The sequence below is a fragment of the Myotis brandtii genome, unplaced genomic scaffold (assembly GCF_000412655.1).
Source record: "Myotis brandtii unplaced genomic scaffold, ASM41265v1 scaffold708, whole genome shotgun sequence".
NCBI lineage: Eukaryota > Metazoa > Chordata > Mammalia > Chiroptera > Vespertilionidae > Myotis > Myotis brandtii.
Window position 1 is genome coordinate 37,859 of NW_005370777.1, and position 15,207 is coordinate 53,065.

The 15,207-nt window shown below is 38.8% G+C and overlaps 1 protein-coding gene across 1 annotated transcript in view; it reads right to left on the reverse strand.

Moving 5' to 3' along the window:
• The window catches only part of UTP20 (UTP20 small subunit (SSU) processome component), a 76,363-nt gene that overhangs the window by 37,633 nt on the left and 23,523 nt on the right, over positions 1-15,207 (reverse strand). The window contains exons 17-25 of the mRNA XM_005882368.2: positions 14,492-14,554; positions 13,224-13,382; positions 11,897-11,973; positions 11,146-11,225; positions 10,664-10,907; positions 6,317-6,499; positions 3,105-3,195; positions 1,926-2,011; positions 1,219-1,344 (exon numbers count right to left, since the gene is read on the reverse strand). Of these exons, the coding sequence (XP_005882430.1) occupies positions 1,219-1,344; positions 1,926-2,011; positions 3,105-3,195; positions 6,317-6,499; positions 10,664-10,907; positions 11,146-11,225; positions 11,897-11,973; positions 13,224-13,382; positions 14,492-14,554 (1,109 nt within the window). The remainder of the gene's footprint in view (positions 1-1,218; positions 1,345-1,925; positions 2,012-3,104; positions 3,196-6,316; positions 6,500-10,663; positions 10,908-11,145; positions 11,226-11,896; positions 11,974-13,223; positions 13,383-14,491; positions 14,555-15,207) is intronic.

The window sequence follows — 15,207 nt, forward strand, 5'->3', positions numbered from 1 at the left end:
GGTGGGGGCAGATGTGGGGTGGAGGGGGGCCAATGGGGAAAGAAAAGGGGACATCTATAATACTTTTGACAATAAAGATAAATACTACCCTCCCCCCAAAAAAGTGGCTGTTCTAGAAGCATTACTGTTAAATCCAGGAGCAACACAAGAATGATCACCACCACCAGCAGCAGCACCATCACCTCCACAGTTAGTTCTTCTAGGCTATGTAGGCAATATGAACATTAAAAAAACAAAACAAAACCAATACAAAAAAACAGAAAAAGAGATTTTATATCATAAAAGAGGACACAAAATTAATTTGACCAATATTTACTAGAGGCCATAGAGTTCACCTTCTAGGTAGAGAAATAAGAAGAGCTATGGTGGATGATGAGTATAGTGAAGAAAAATAAAGAGAGGTATGGGACTAGAGTGATAAGGGTGTGACCTTACATAATGAGGTCAGGGAAGGCATCTCGGATAATATGATTCTGGAGATGAGGCTGAGTGAAGAGGAGTTAACTGTTAAGTGTTCCAAGCAGAGGGATGGCAAGTCCAAGGACTCTAAAGTGGGCTCTGAGGGCACGGTAAATGGAAGAGATATGGTTAGAGAGGCTGTCTGGACTAGGCCATTCCAGGACCCCTAAAAAGCAGTAAGGACTTTCTATTTTATTACCTCAAAGGGTTTATAATAGAGACTAACAATCTGACTGATGACTGTTATTTACTACTATTTTTTTTTTTGAGCAAGAAAATCCAATGAAAAATATTAAAACTAATAACAAAGTTTTGTGATGAAATGGTTAAATAAGTAACACAAAAAGTCAATACCTTTTATATCTCATATTTAGTTACATACCAAATAAAGGAATTATTTTTATTACTTCTCAACAGTAAAACTTAGAGTAATGTTGAACTTCACAACTACTGAAAGAATCATAATACTATTAATATCCACAATTGTTTTTGTGATCAACTATTAAAAAAATCAGTATTTAGCCGGGCTCAGTGGTTGAGCATCGACTCATGAACCAGGAGGCCATGGTTAAATTCCCGGTCAGGGCACATGCCTGGGTTTCGGGTTCTATTGCCAGTAGCGGGTGTCCAGGAGGCAACTGATCAATGATTCTCTCTCATCACTGATGTTTCTGTCTCTCTCTCCCTTCCTCTCTGAAATCAATGAAAACATATATTTAAAAATATAAAAATAAACCAGAATTTAAACAATACAAATACCTCATCAGAACAGCAAACAGATCTGCTCGGTGGGCTGTTTTCACTACTGTATTATCTTCTGAAATGCTAAAATGCACTATCTCTTCCTTAAAGCTTCTGTCTTCAAGCAATCTCTGTAAATTTTCCCTTTAAAAACAGCAAAAATCATCATTTAATAATCAACAGTGCTTTTTAAAAAAATGCAATATGGTAGAGTACTACGTGTAACAAAAAATAGATACTAAAGAATAGTCTATAAAGTAGTTGACATCCATAAAGAAAATCTTCACAGAAATACCTTCCAAAATGATAGGTTCTCAATTTTTAAAAGATAAAAGGGATTATAAAGAGTTAGACTTAGTCAATAATTCAGCTGTTTCAAAGAGCATAATACAAAAGCTTTCTTTAGTTTTTAAAGTGATTGTTATGATTTGCTAAGTAGTCACCAAAATTAAGACATTATATAAGCAAGGAAAAATGATATGTTCGCAACACATACTTTTAAATTAATATTCTCTTTCCCACCTTATTATTATATATATGGAGAAGCACTCTTAACAAATAAATATACTCCCAGTTTTAATTTCTTACCTAAAACAACATTATGATTTCCTTAGAAAAAAAGGAAATTTCCAAGGCCTTAATAAAATTATTTTAGAAGAGGCTCTCAGATAGAAAGATAAAAATCAATAAAAGAAATAGCATTTCTTTAGCTTCAAATAACTTACCTGTAAGGGAGAATATGTGGATGTTTATACGTCATTATGCAATCCAGGGTTATTTTTTGTACCATCTGATCTTGATGGAGCAACAACTAAGGATGATATTTCATAGAATAAATCAATGAAGTCTCATACATGCATACCATGGGATAGTAATTTATTTGTGTTAATCTATAAAATTAGGTTTCTTAGAATTCAAATTTTTAGATGCAGTTTAATGCTGATTCCTGACAAAAGCCTAACATTTCCCTGAGGTTAAATAAGGATGAAGAGAATATGAGCAAAGAACAAAATAAAAACAAAACTCTAACATCTGCATCCCGTACACCAGACCTTGGGGTCCGTCAGTCTTTTGGCCAAGACCAATTCCCTACACAATCGGGATTTACACCAAATGAGCTGGTCCTGTGCTGAGCAAAAGCTCTTGATAAAACCGTGAAGGTAACGGTTGTCAGTATAAGGCCAGGAGAGACCTGCTCTGAGGCCACTCTGATCATCCAGTTCAGATTCTGGCTCCCTGTGGTCACCTGAGACTTGAGCTCTGGCTTTACAAACAAATTAGATCCGAATTATGGGCAGATACGGATAAGTTCTGCTGAAATGCCAAAATGAAATGTTTCATCTAGAAAACATCCAAACGGAGAAAGAAAATTTTGTTTCCCAGATGGCTGAGAATGACATCCAATTCTTACTCGGCTTCTGACATTAAAATTTTTTCTTCAATCTTTCCTGGAATTTAGGGTCATATATTGTGGCTGTTAACAGACCATTCTGCCAACTACCTGCTTCCACTCAATATAACAGATCCTGAAATTCTAGCCCTCCATCAGCCTAACTTGACAAAAAGTGAAAAGTAGTCAACTGTTGTTGGCACAACCTGCACTCCCTTCTAAAAGCTACCTCCCATGATATAATTATGTTATTACAGCCCATCAATGTTTGGTCACTAAAAATGCTTTTAAAATCAACTAAATTAGTACTGTCTAAAACTGTTTCTCAAGATATAGAAAATGTCCATTAGCTTAAAAATATATATATTTAAAAATACTATAGAAGATATTATAAAAAATATTAGAATGCAGACAGGGCTCTATTCAACAATTATTGAAAACCTAAAAGTTATTTTGGCAAAGAAAATGGAAAAGAATAGTTCACAAATAATTGCAGAGGCAAGACTTTACCTACCTGAAGATAGAGCTCATATAATTTGGATTCCAGATACAAGGCCCGTGGATTCGAAAACTTAGAGAAAACTTGCAAATGAGCGATTAATTGCCTTAAAAAAAGAGAGAGAGAGACAGGGTACTACAAAATTAAAGAACAGAGATTATTTTCTTTAGATGAAGTACTCACCAATTTTAGTTTCTCTGACAATTATTCCAAAAACCTTGTCTAGATCACAGTACCCACTTATGTAATGAAACACCAATCAAGGTGCTGCGATGAAAGTATTTTGTAGATGTTAACATCTATAATAAACGAACTTTGATAAGAGATTACCCTCAATAATGTGATGGGCCTCATCCAATCAGTTGAAGGCCTTAACAAAAATGGGTATTTCCCAAAGAAGGAATTTTATTACAAGACTAGAACAGAAATCTTACCCTCCGGATTTCAGACTCAAGACTATAGCATCAAGTCCTGCCTGAGTTTCCAGCTTGCTATTCTGCCCTGAAAATTCTGGGCTTGCTGACTCCTGCAACCAGGTGAGCCAATTTCTTAAAACACATCTCTTTATACATACATACATACATACATACATACACACATATGCATGCATGCATCTCCATTCCATTGGCTGTTTCTCTAAAGAGCCCTGACTGATGCAATGTCCATTGTAATTACTTATCACTGGGTGCTTGCAGTTTAACAAACAAACTTCTAAATGATCCTACTGACACATGCACTCCTCTCCCAACATTTATGAATTATTTTTTATGTATCATTTAGCCTTAAAGAGCCAAAGACAACAGGAGCTAATCTGCATGTCCTAATTAAATACTTGCCAGTGAGGGGTGTGTTCCACGAAGGATTATTAACTTGGACTATGAATATACTGAGATGGCACCAAGAACATGATTTTCAATCATGGTGTATATCAGCAATGGCCTAGGTCTGGCTACAGGGGACAGAAAAATTAAGACATGGACCTTATCCTATAAGAGTTTCTGATTTTCATGGAAGATATATAAAAAATTAACTAATAATTCAAGGCAAGGAGTAGCCCCATGATGGAGGTATAAATGGTTATTATGAAAGATTGAAGGAAGGTGAAATAACTTGTAGTTTAAAGGACAAGAAGAGCCTCAGTAAGGGACCTGTGTCTTGAAGCACGAACAGTTTCATTTGGCAGAAACAAGGCAGGGACACAGTAAAAAGAGGGAAGGTTCAAGTGAGAAAGGAAGAGGTTTGACTGGTAACTTATTCATTTGTTCACCAAACTAGTAGGACTAATATTTTGCTGGCTAATATGCTGAAGGACATAAAGAAGAAAACAGCAATGTGTCTTACAAAAAAGTGTGGGGAACAGACCATTCACAGCTGTGAGAAGGCAGAAGCAGAGAAGGAACTTTAGTTGTACGAAACTTGGCCTTGACCTTCCTTCTTCTGTCTTACTCTCCATTTCCATAAGCTGGTGAGCCCTTCCCTGCCCTAGCTGCTGGCAAACTTTCGTCTTTCAGCTTCAAAGGTGCCTTATACTTTGTACAAGTCTTCTTCCTTTTATGGTAGAACTAGAGGCCCAGTGCACAAAATTCATGCAGGGAGGGGGGTGTCCCTCAGCCCAGCCTGCACCTTCTCCAATCTGGGACCCCTCGGGGGATGTCCGACTGCTGGTTTAGGCCCGATCCCACTAAACCGGCAGTCGGACATCCCTCTCACAATCTGGGACTGCTGGCTCCCAACTGCTCGCCTGCCTGCCTGATTGCTGCTAACCACTTCTGCCTGCCAGTCTGATCACCCCCTAAACACACCCTGCCAGCCTGATCGATGCCTAACTGCTCTCCTGCAGGCCTGATTGCCCTCAACTGCCCTCCCCTGCCGGCCTGGTCACCCCTAATTGCCCTCCCCTGCTGGCCTGATCACCTACAACTGCCCTCCCCTGCCGACCATCTTGTAGCAGCCATCTTTGACCACATGGGGGCGACCATCTTGCGAGGGTGTAATTGTCAATTTGCATATTACCTGTTTATTATACAGGATTAAGTCATTTTTTACTGTGCTCCCATAACTCCTTTAACACGTTAAGCCCCATGTCAATCACTGGTGACTGATACTATACTTTCCATCTGGAAGACAAAACAGGCTGGGCGCTTAACTTGTTAAACATATTTCCTCTATAAAAATATTTCACTAGGTATTTGACCAGGGGTGGGCAAACTTTTTGACTCGAGGGCCACAATGGGTTCTTAAACTGGACCGGAGGACCGGAACAAAAGCATGGATGGAGTGTTTGTGTGAACTAATATAAATTCAAAGTAAACATCATTACATATAAGGGTATGGTCTATTTTTTTTTTAGTTTTATTCATTTCAAACGGGCTGGATCTGGCCCGCGGGCCGTAGTTTGCCCACGGCTGCATTTGACCTTGCTTTCTGCAATGCAGAGGCTAAGTACTGTCCATACCTGCAGCCCAGCACTTAGCAAAAGGCACTCAATACAGTTGATGAATGGGCAAACTAGTAAATGGCTCATGGGAGAAATTCAACAAATAGATGTAGGTTAAGATCTAAAGTGTTAAAATAATACAATGGCACCAAATCCAGTGGGTCTCTGACACCGGAATTCAGATGATTTTCAAGTTGCTGGAGTAACTTCTACAAGCATGACCACTTCTTACTTTTCTAAGGTTTCTAACAATTTAGGTAAATGAGTTACCCAGAGAGTAAGAGATAATATAACAGCATGAAGAAAAGGTAACCAGAAGGAGACAAGTCAAAAGGCAACGCAAAAGTGCTGACACGCTCACTTATAAGAGGACAGATGTTCCATTACTCGCTTCCCTAGCACACAAACACGATGCCCCGGCGCTATGAAAAGGCAACAACACAGGTCAAAGACTATTTAACAGCTCTGGGCCCCAGCAACATCATGCATAGAAAAAGCTATCATTAAATGATTCCAACTCTAATACTCTGTGGCTAAACAAGAACGAAATAAAAAGCAAACAACCAACATGCATGGAAGATGACAGTTTCTTTGGGCTCTAAAAAATAAATTAATAAATAAATTAATTAATTAAAAAATAAACCCAGGGAGATACAGCACTTATGTAAAATGTATATAGTTATCTGAGCAGGTGATCTCGTCCAAGGCCATTTCCCATCAAGGCCCTGAGACTTACCCCCATTCCTCCGAGAACGGTGGGCGTGTGATGTAACAGCAATGTTGAACTTACTTGGTTGCAGCTCTTCTTGTCGTTTTCTTCTGTGAGGGTTCATCTTGGGACACGTCCTCTTCCACCAACTCTTCATCGTCTCCAGCAGCAGGTTCTTCTGTTTCCTCCGCTGCCACTCCTTTGCTTTTTCTTCTCAGATCCTGGGTTGGAGCGACCTGCAGATCTGCTGGGTAATACTCGTTGCTGCAGTGGAAAGAGTAACACAAGGCAGATGAAGCTGAAATGTCCTAATTCTGTTTGTGACAGACGTACATCCACAGTTCACAGAATCACATGTGGGAGAGACATCAGAGGCACTTAGTCAAGGTTCTTCTAAAACATTCTGTTGTAGTCCAACCCTTGGAAGGACCCTACTTCACAAGCCAATCACTAACTGCAGAAGACAGCCCATCGTTAGACTGTTGAAGATATTTGAAATGTCTACTTCGGACCGAGCTGAAATCAGCCTCCCTGTCTCTGAAAACACAACCAGGACAGGCAGGAATCAGGGTGAACTACAGTAAATATAGGGGTGGGCAAAAGTAGGTTTATAGTTGTGAATACACGAAACAGTTTATGCTTGTGCTATTATTTATTATTATATTATTTATTTGTATCACACCTATAAACCTACTTTTGCCAATTGCTGAATTGAAAGTACAGCATTAAGACCATGTTGGTCACTTTAAAACCAGATGCATTCTACTTTGTAGAGGGCTGTAACAAAATTCAGTCCTCTAGATATGGGGACTAATAAAACAGATGGAACTATCAACGGCATAGCTTTTGGGGGCAGTCACAGACTCAACTGAATGTCCAGGCAATAAAAACCAGTAGGTCTTTATGTTCGTCTCCTCTAAATTAAGCTTGTGCAGTTGGCATTCACATTTGTTCTTAATGAAATCCATCCTTTAATTTTGGTCCATTGTTGCAGGTAACTAATATCTTGAAGGCTGTCGCTGTCATTCACTTTCATTTGTTTTGTGTCACTTTAACTCATCCATCCAACAATTATTGTGTGTGTGTGTGTGTGTGTGTGTGTGTGTGTGTGTTTGTCTCTTTTGTGCATGGCTCTAAGCTACAGATGAAAGGGAAATGATCAGATATGAAAGTCAAAAATACACGGATACAATAGCATGTTTTAGGATATTACCGTACAACACACCTGGAGGAAACACCAGGTTAATACACTAAACTACAACTGAAGGGCTGAGATGCTACCATATCCAACTTTGTATTCTCACCTAGCAATATCTAGTAATTAATAAATTTAAAAACAATGGATGAATAAATTAAATGAGTAAAGTTGCTCTGTCAGTTATAAAATGATTTAATAACATCTGAATTATACTCTCAACATTCAATTAACCACATGACATATCTTTAACCTTTATCGCATGCACAGCACACTCACTCATTTACTAAATTTAAGATAATTCACACAAAGCACTTACATAGCAAGTATTCATTAAGTGTCACTGTCATCTATTACAGGGATGTTTTTGCCAGTGTTAGTCATTTGTTCCTGATTTTTGACATGATTCTTCTCAGAGAATGTTTACAAGGGATTCACAAACTGGCTCTAATATCAAATTATTTGACACAGATTTAGAAAGGTAAATTTCTAGCCAAAAATGAAAACAAAAAGGCGATAAAAGATTTCATTGTCAGGATTAAAGGTGACATTTGGGTTTTCCATTAATTTGGATCATCTATAAAAGTATTATTTATAGGTAATAGGTGTCAACTAGTCTTAATTTAAACATTTAAAAAAACTGTATATTTTTCATCTCTGTCTTCTTAACCTCAAAGATCCACTTCCTATTATAGGCTCCTTTCTCTATCCCCATCTCCCAGCATCTTGTACTATTAGAGTAGTGATGGCGAACCTATGACACGCGTGTCAGAGGTGACACACGAACTCATTTTTTTGGTTGATTTTTCTTTGTTAAATGGCATTTAAATATATAAAATAAATATCAAAAATATAAGTCTTTGTTTTACTATGGTTGCAAATATCAAAAAATTTCTATATGTGACACGGCACCAGAGTTAAGTTAGGGTTTTCCAAAATGCTGACATTCTATAAATAAATTGAAGACTAAAGAGTTATGTGAAAAGGAGAAAATCATTACTCTTCTACCAGCCCATCTACTGACCTGCCCGCATCTTGCTTGTAACCTTTGCCAGATGAATTATTCATGGAAACCTTTTCACTTATGCAAGGGATCCAGTTCCTCTTACTATTCAAGGACATGGCTTTAGCAATTGTATCCCCTCCTGCATGTGAGTTTACTCCTCTCTTTTGGTCTTTCCCAGCAGCATTACATGCATACACGCTGCTTAAATCTTAAACAGCAACACAACAGCAGCTCCCTCTCTGCTCCCCCATCTCCTTCCACCTATATCTGCTTCTTTTTTATTTTTTTATAAAAACTGCTCATACTTGTTATTTCCATTTTTGTTTTCCATTCTCTCTTAAACCCATTTAAATCAGGCTTTCAGCCCTACCAGATTAACTCAAACAACTCATGTTAAGGTTCTTCCAAAGCCAATGGTCAGTTCTTATTCTTCATCGGACTGATGTCTCAGACACTTTTGATTCCACTGATCACTCCTTTCTTGAAATCCTTTCTTCAAGGAATACTAAGGGGTCTTGGTTCTTCTTTTATCAGTCTTTCTTGGCCTCCTTTGCTGGTTCCTTATCTCCTAATCTCTAAATATTGCTGTCAGTCCTTGGAAATCTTTCTCTAGATTTACATGCCCACATGTGACTGAATTCCCTGACCATAATTTAAAAAAAAAACAAAACCCACCTATACACCGATGAGTCTCAAACTTATCTCTTCACCAAACCTTTCCCCTAAACTTTAAATTCCAAATTCAAGTACCTACTTGACATCTCTATTTAGATGTCTATTCAGTATCCCAAACTAAAAATGAACTCCTGATCTTCCCTACAAATCTGCAAGCTTCTGCATTTCTCCCAATCTCAGTAAATGGTGACTCTCTTCTTCCAGTTGCTCAGGCCAAACCCTCAGAGACATCCTTGATTCCTCCCCTTCCTCCTTCCTACACTGGCCCTCAACCCTCCCCACCCCCATCCCCATTAGGACACATCTGATCTGTTGGCAAATCCCACAGGCTAATCTAGTTGCAATTATTGAAAATATCTTATTGAACTGAAATCCTTCAAAACATTCAGAGTTCAACTACCTCTCATTCTCTGCACTACTGTAACACTGGTCAAGTCTCCCATCATCTTCTCTTCCTAACCCTCGACTCTCTCTACTCTCACTACTGGTATCCTAGTCTATTCTCAACATAGCAGCCAGAAAACTCCTTATAAAAACTGAAGTCATGTCATCCTTGTTTCTTCCAATGTCTTCCCACTTCACTGACCATAAAAACCAAAGTCCTTACTATCACTTAAAGTTCCTACACAACTTGGTCTCCTGTTAACTTTTTGTCTTCATCTCCAACTACTTTCTCCTGGGATCACTGCTGTAGCCTCTCAGACTTCCTTGTTGTTCCTTGAACAAGCCTGACATGTTGTGGTTCACAGCCTGTTTAACTTAAATCTATAGCATTTTCCCATGTAATGAAATAGTGTTAGAAAACATACATGTACTGTGCTATACACATTCCTTATCTTTAGTTTTAAAGCAAGCTGACTCTCACACAGCTTATCTAGTCAAAATAGAACAATGCTTCAGAACGTTCTTATTATTTTTTGAGAGTACATTCCTCAGCATCATGGGAAACATTCAAGAAGTTCAAAGCAGAGTGGCTGGGGTTGAGTTACTGAAAAATATTTTTAAGCTGCAGGCAGACAATAAAATAATGAACAAACAGGGCAAGAAATAACAAGCTCTTTGTGCACTGAACTAACTCAATATGGCCTTTAACAAAAGAAAAATTCTCACCAGAGTACATGCTTACAGAGAGGAAATGAGAGGGAGGAAGAGAGAAACATTGACTGTCACTCTCCAAAAGAGCCCCGACCTGGGATCAAACCACAAGCCGAGCATGTGCCCTGACCAGGAATTGAACCAGCAACCTTTTGGTGTACAGGATGATGCTCAACCAACTGTGCCACTCCGTCCGGTCTTGATAAGGTCTTTTTATTTTGTAACCTGGAATATTTTATTAACACCATTTGTGGGCTGGTTAAATTCATGTAAAGTTAAGTGGTGAACTAAACTAGGTTAGTTGTTAGAGCCAGTGCTTTATAGATGTGCCAATGATGTGCAAACATGACAGGCATAACAATAACTTGGCCAATTTGGGAGCTTAATACTTTGTACCTTCTCTTCTAGGTACTGAGGACACGCTACTAGGAACATATTCCAAGAAGAGAACACTTACTTGATGAATCTCAAGAAAAGCGGGGAAAGCTCCCTGGACCGTGGCTCTACCCTTTCTGGGAATTTTGCCAGAGCTCGCCACAGCAGGAATCGGAAATTGGTATGGTCCAGTCTTTCCTGACAGTTGGTTTTCAATGCTAACTGCTCAAGATAAAGCGCTCCGACATCTCCTTCTTGAGTCTGCTCCCAACTTTCATCTCCTATGAACTTCTCCTCATCTCTTACATCATTTTGCAGTTCTTTCTCTGAAAGGAAAAAAGTCATCAGAACCACCAGAGAAATGTCAGCATTTGTCCTTTGTGTCCCTCAGGTCAGGGCATTCCTTTCTCTAGCAATATAAGGGAACAATAAACCACATCCAAAGGTTATCAAAGATAACACACTTCTCATTTCTGTTTCCCAACTTCATGTATAATGAAGCAGTAAAAATGAAAGTTAAGCAACCACTTTTCTTCCCAGTTCCACCTGATGCTCTTTACATACCAGCATGGGTAGCTGCTTTTTCTAGATGTTCATAGTAGACGTTCCAAAATTTCTTATTTTCCATTTCATGTGCATGAGAGCTAAAGAAAAGAAGATCACAAGACAAAAGAGGTGATATGATCTTTATTCTGAGGTATCTCACTGGAAAAAGAGTGAAAGGAAAGGACATAACTAAAATGTAGGGCTATAAATGACTTTTGTATTTTTCTATATTCTTCAAAATGCCTGCATGGACCACAGATCATTTTTATAGTCATAAAGTACTAAATAGTACTTTTAACAACCTAAGTGATACCCATAAGAAGACTATTTTTAAAGGCACAATAATGGGCATGGGGTATGAAGTATGGCCTATTAAGGGAAGGAGTGGCCTCTACTTAGAGAAAGTCTTTTTTTTTTTAAATTAAGTTTGGCTCAATGATTATATATAAATAAAATCATGCAATTATTATACAATACTTTGTACTGAAAAAATTCAACAATACAGCTGTATCATATAAAGTAAAAGGAGAAAGTCCTCTAAAGTTATTTCAATGTACAAAGAAATATACATATAACATTTGAACTGTTGAAAAACTTGGCATCAGAGAGAATAATTCATGTTTGTTTTTTCTTCACCTTATCCCACAAAGGATTTATGAGAGCGATAAATCCTTTCAATCATTTAAATCACACCTAGTAGTCTAATACTGGCTCCATCATTCTGCAGTAGTTAAAATGTTATAGCTTCATCCATTTAACCCATGCTTACCTTATGAGTTCAATAACAGGATCCCAAAGAGCACTGAAGTTAACATACAACATGCCTAATAAATAACGAAGCGGCACCTGCAATTACAGACTCATTTAGTAAGTGGGTAACGAACTACGATAAAACAGCACCGAGATGCAAATATCCCAACTCAGATATCCAAAGGTTTGCAAAGGAGCTCATGCTTTAGAAAAGTTGTAGGTACCAATCTGCAAGTCAGTGGCAATAATTTTCCAACTCTCCCCAAAATGTCACTTTTTATTTAACATAGAAGAATCACTAAAGTAAACCTAGTACTCAAACTCACTCCAGATGTTCATGCTGAAAGGAGATATTTAAATGCTCAGATCTGACTCACGATTGAATTCCCTCCTAACAAACACTGCCAGCTCCATCACCTCATTAGACGAAACTTGAACAGATATCAGTAAAGTACAGATGGTGAAGAACCCAAGAAGTCTGCTGGGAATGGCAGCTGTGGCTTCGCAAGCAGATGTCTGAGTTCTCAAAACTATGCCATTAAAGGAGTCCATTCAGAAGGTCTAGTTTTCTCAGTCACCTTTGGCAATGAGTGACAGTCATGACCAGAATCCCATATGCTAGGGAGGCATCATGTAGAATGGCAGTTCTAGTACTATTGGGGGGTGGGTGCCTGTAGCTGTTTTAGCAGCAGAACATAACACAGGACACTAATATATAAATGAGAGCAGGAACAGACTGCTCTGATTGAAAGGGGAATGCCTCCACTTGGCTTCCCTCCCAAAGGGATACGTGATGTATCCACAAGGGTCATGGACAGAAAATCCCGGATACAAAAGGTAGAGGCTGACTTCGTGGGGCAGCGAACAAGTCTGGAGAAGAAATCAGGCTTTAAACTTGACCCTGCATCCTCTGTTGTCACTACCTTCCTTCACACAGGACACATCTTCAGAAGGGGGACAGGAAATTAGTTCCACTGTTGAAATGACTGACAGAGCCACCTAACTCAAAGCATCTAAGCAGTGGTTCTCAACCTTCCTAAGGCCGTGACCCTTTAATACAGTTCCTCATGTTGTGGTGACCCCCAACCATAAAATTATTTCGTTGCTACTTCATAACTGTAATTTTGCTACTGTTATGAATCGTAATGTAAATATCTGATATGCAGGATGTATTTTCATTGTTCGCGACCCACAGGTTGAGAACCGCTGATAAGGGAACTGAGGATTTATCCAGTTACAAAAACTTTTTTGGGGTGACTACTTGGTATGTTTCTCTTTTCAAAAGCCAGCCCAACAGATCTAAAAGCATAAGTAGAATATTTTTTCTAAAAGGTGGTGTTTTATACCTCCTGTAACGGCCCGTCAGGGACTGCGGTCTGCACCACATCATGTCTTAGCTTCCTCAAGTGGAGGAGCTTCTCTCTGTAATCGTTCACAGTCGCGGGGACGAGTTCTGCCTGGCGCAGCACAGCGAAGGCGGACTGCCGCTCCGAGAGCCCGTCATCCTGAGCAGCCGGGAAAACAGGGAGGCATGTCAGCTGTGATTTTCCAAAAGAGCATTAAATGTGACCAAAGGTCTAAAAAGTAAAAACTGGGATGTTAATGTTTTAAGTTAAATAAGCAACACTTTTGGGGAGTGAGGTAAATGATTCGTTTTTCCTCACACCATTTACTCTCTAGTAGATAATTTAGGTTTAGTATCTAGCACAGAATGATAAGGAGAAGAAGAAAGTAATTCTCAAAATGACTCAAACTGATTGGTAACATTTGTTAAAAAAAAAAAGTATATGTATTTTCACTAAATAATTCTCTCTAGTAGAAGTAATTTCTACCTCAAGAAGTAATAATTTTCATTATAGAAATATTTAGCTAAACAAAACTATCTGTGTAAGGATGCTCCCTGCAATATTACTGGATATCCTGAAAAACTGTGAGCAACTCACCGAACCATTCACCAACAGGGAATTGGTTAAATAGGATATTTTAAACTGTGGGCTGCTATTCAAACCTCAAAAGAAATGAGGTAGGATGAGAGGCACTGATATGGAAAACCTTCACGACACCATTAGTTTAAATTGTGTGTGTGTATACAAAAGTCTGAAACAATATGCACCAATTAACTATGGAGTTTCAGTGGTAGCCTTGTTGGCTCAGCGGGAATAAGGATTACAAAAAAATTTCAATTTTTGGTAGATATTTACATAGTGTTTGAATTTCCTATGAAATCACAATCCTCTATCATAAAAGCCTAATATGCCAAGTGTCCAAAGGTTCATTCGATATTCGACTAGTCGCCATGATGCCACTGACCACCAGGGGGCAGATGCTCTGACTGGGTAGGTTAGCTTGCTGCTGGGGTCCGGCCAATCGTGACTGGGCGAGAAAGGCTGGACACACCCTGGAGCCCTCCTGCAGTCCCTCCGAGGGCCCTGATAGTGCACCAGTGGGGTCCCTCAGCCTGGCCTGCACCCTCTCGCAATTCGGGACCCATCAGGGATGTCTGCGTTAGTGAGTTTTATCTCTGAATCTGTGCACCAGGCCTCTCGTTTGGGAAATAAAAATATATATCAAGTTACATTTTTAAAAAGTTATCCAAATCGAACAGTTAAAATACCTCCATTAGTTCCGGAAGTCGAACCTCAAAGTGGTTTAGGATCCTTATTGTCAAAAGCCGAATCTAGAAAAAGTAAAAGGCATGTTTCAAAGTCCAAAGTTCAAACATAAGAACAGGGGTCCTCAAATTACGGCCCGCGGGCCACATGCAAATACAAATATTATATTTGTTCCCGTTTTGTTTTTTTACTTCAAAATAAGGTATGTGCAGTGTGCAAAGGAATTTGTTCATAGTTTTTTTTTTAAACTATAGTCCGGCCCTCCAACGGTCTGAGGGACAGTGAACTGGCCCCCTGTTTAAAAAGTTTGAGGACCCCTGCATAAGAATAAACTATTTAATAGTCAGTGAGATCTAAATTTTATAGAATTATGAAAAATATACCACTTGTCAGCATAATATAAGTTTATTCTATCTCTTATTTCATGTTCAACACCAATACACACCTTATTCAAATGGAGCACTTAATGACCAGACTAGATGGGAAGGGAAGGTTGCACATAAAACCATGTTGTTTCTTTGAACTGTGACACTACAGGCATTTCTGTAATTAATGCAATGAATCTTATTAAGTTTACAATTCCATTGACATTAGTGAGTTTTATCTCTGAATAATGTATTCAGGTATTTCTATACACCTCAATGAGCAGCGGAATCACCCAGAGGGCTTTAAAGCCCCCACTGGATCAGAGCTGGGGTGGGGGGATCCAGAATTTACA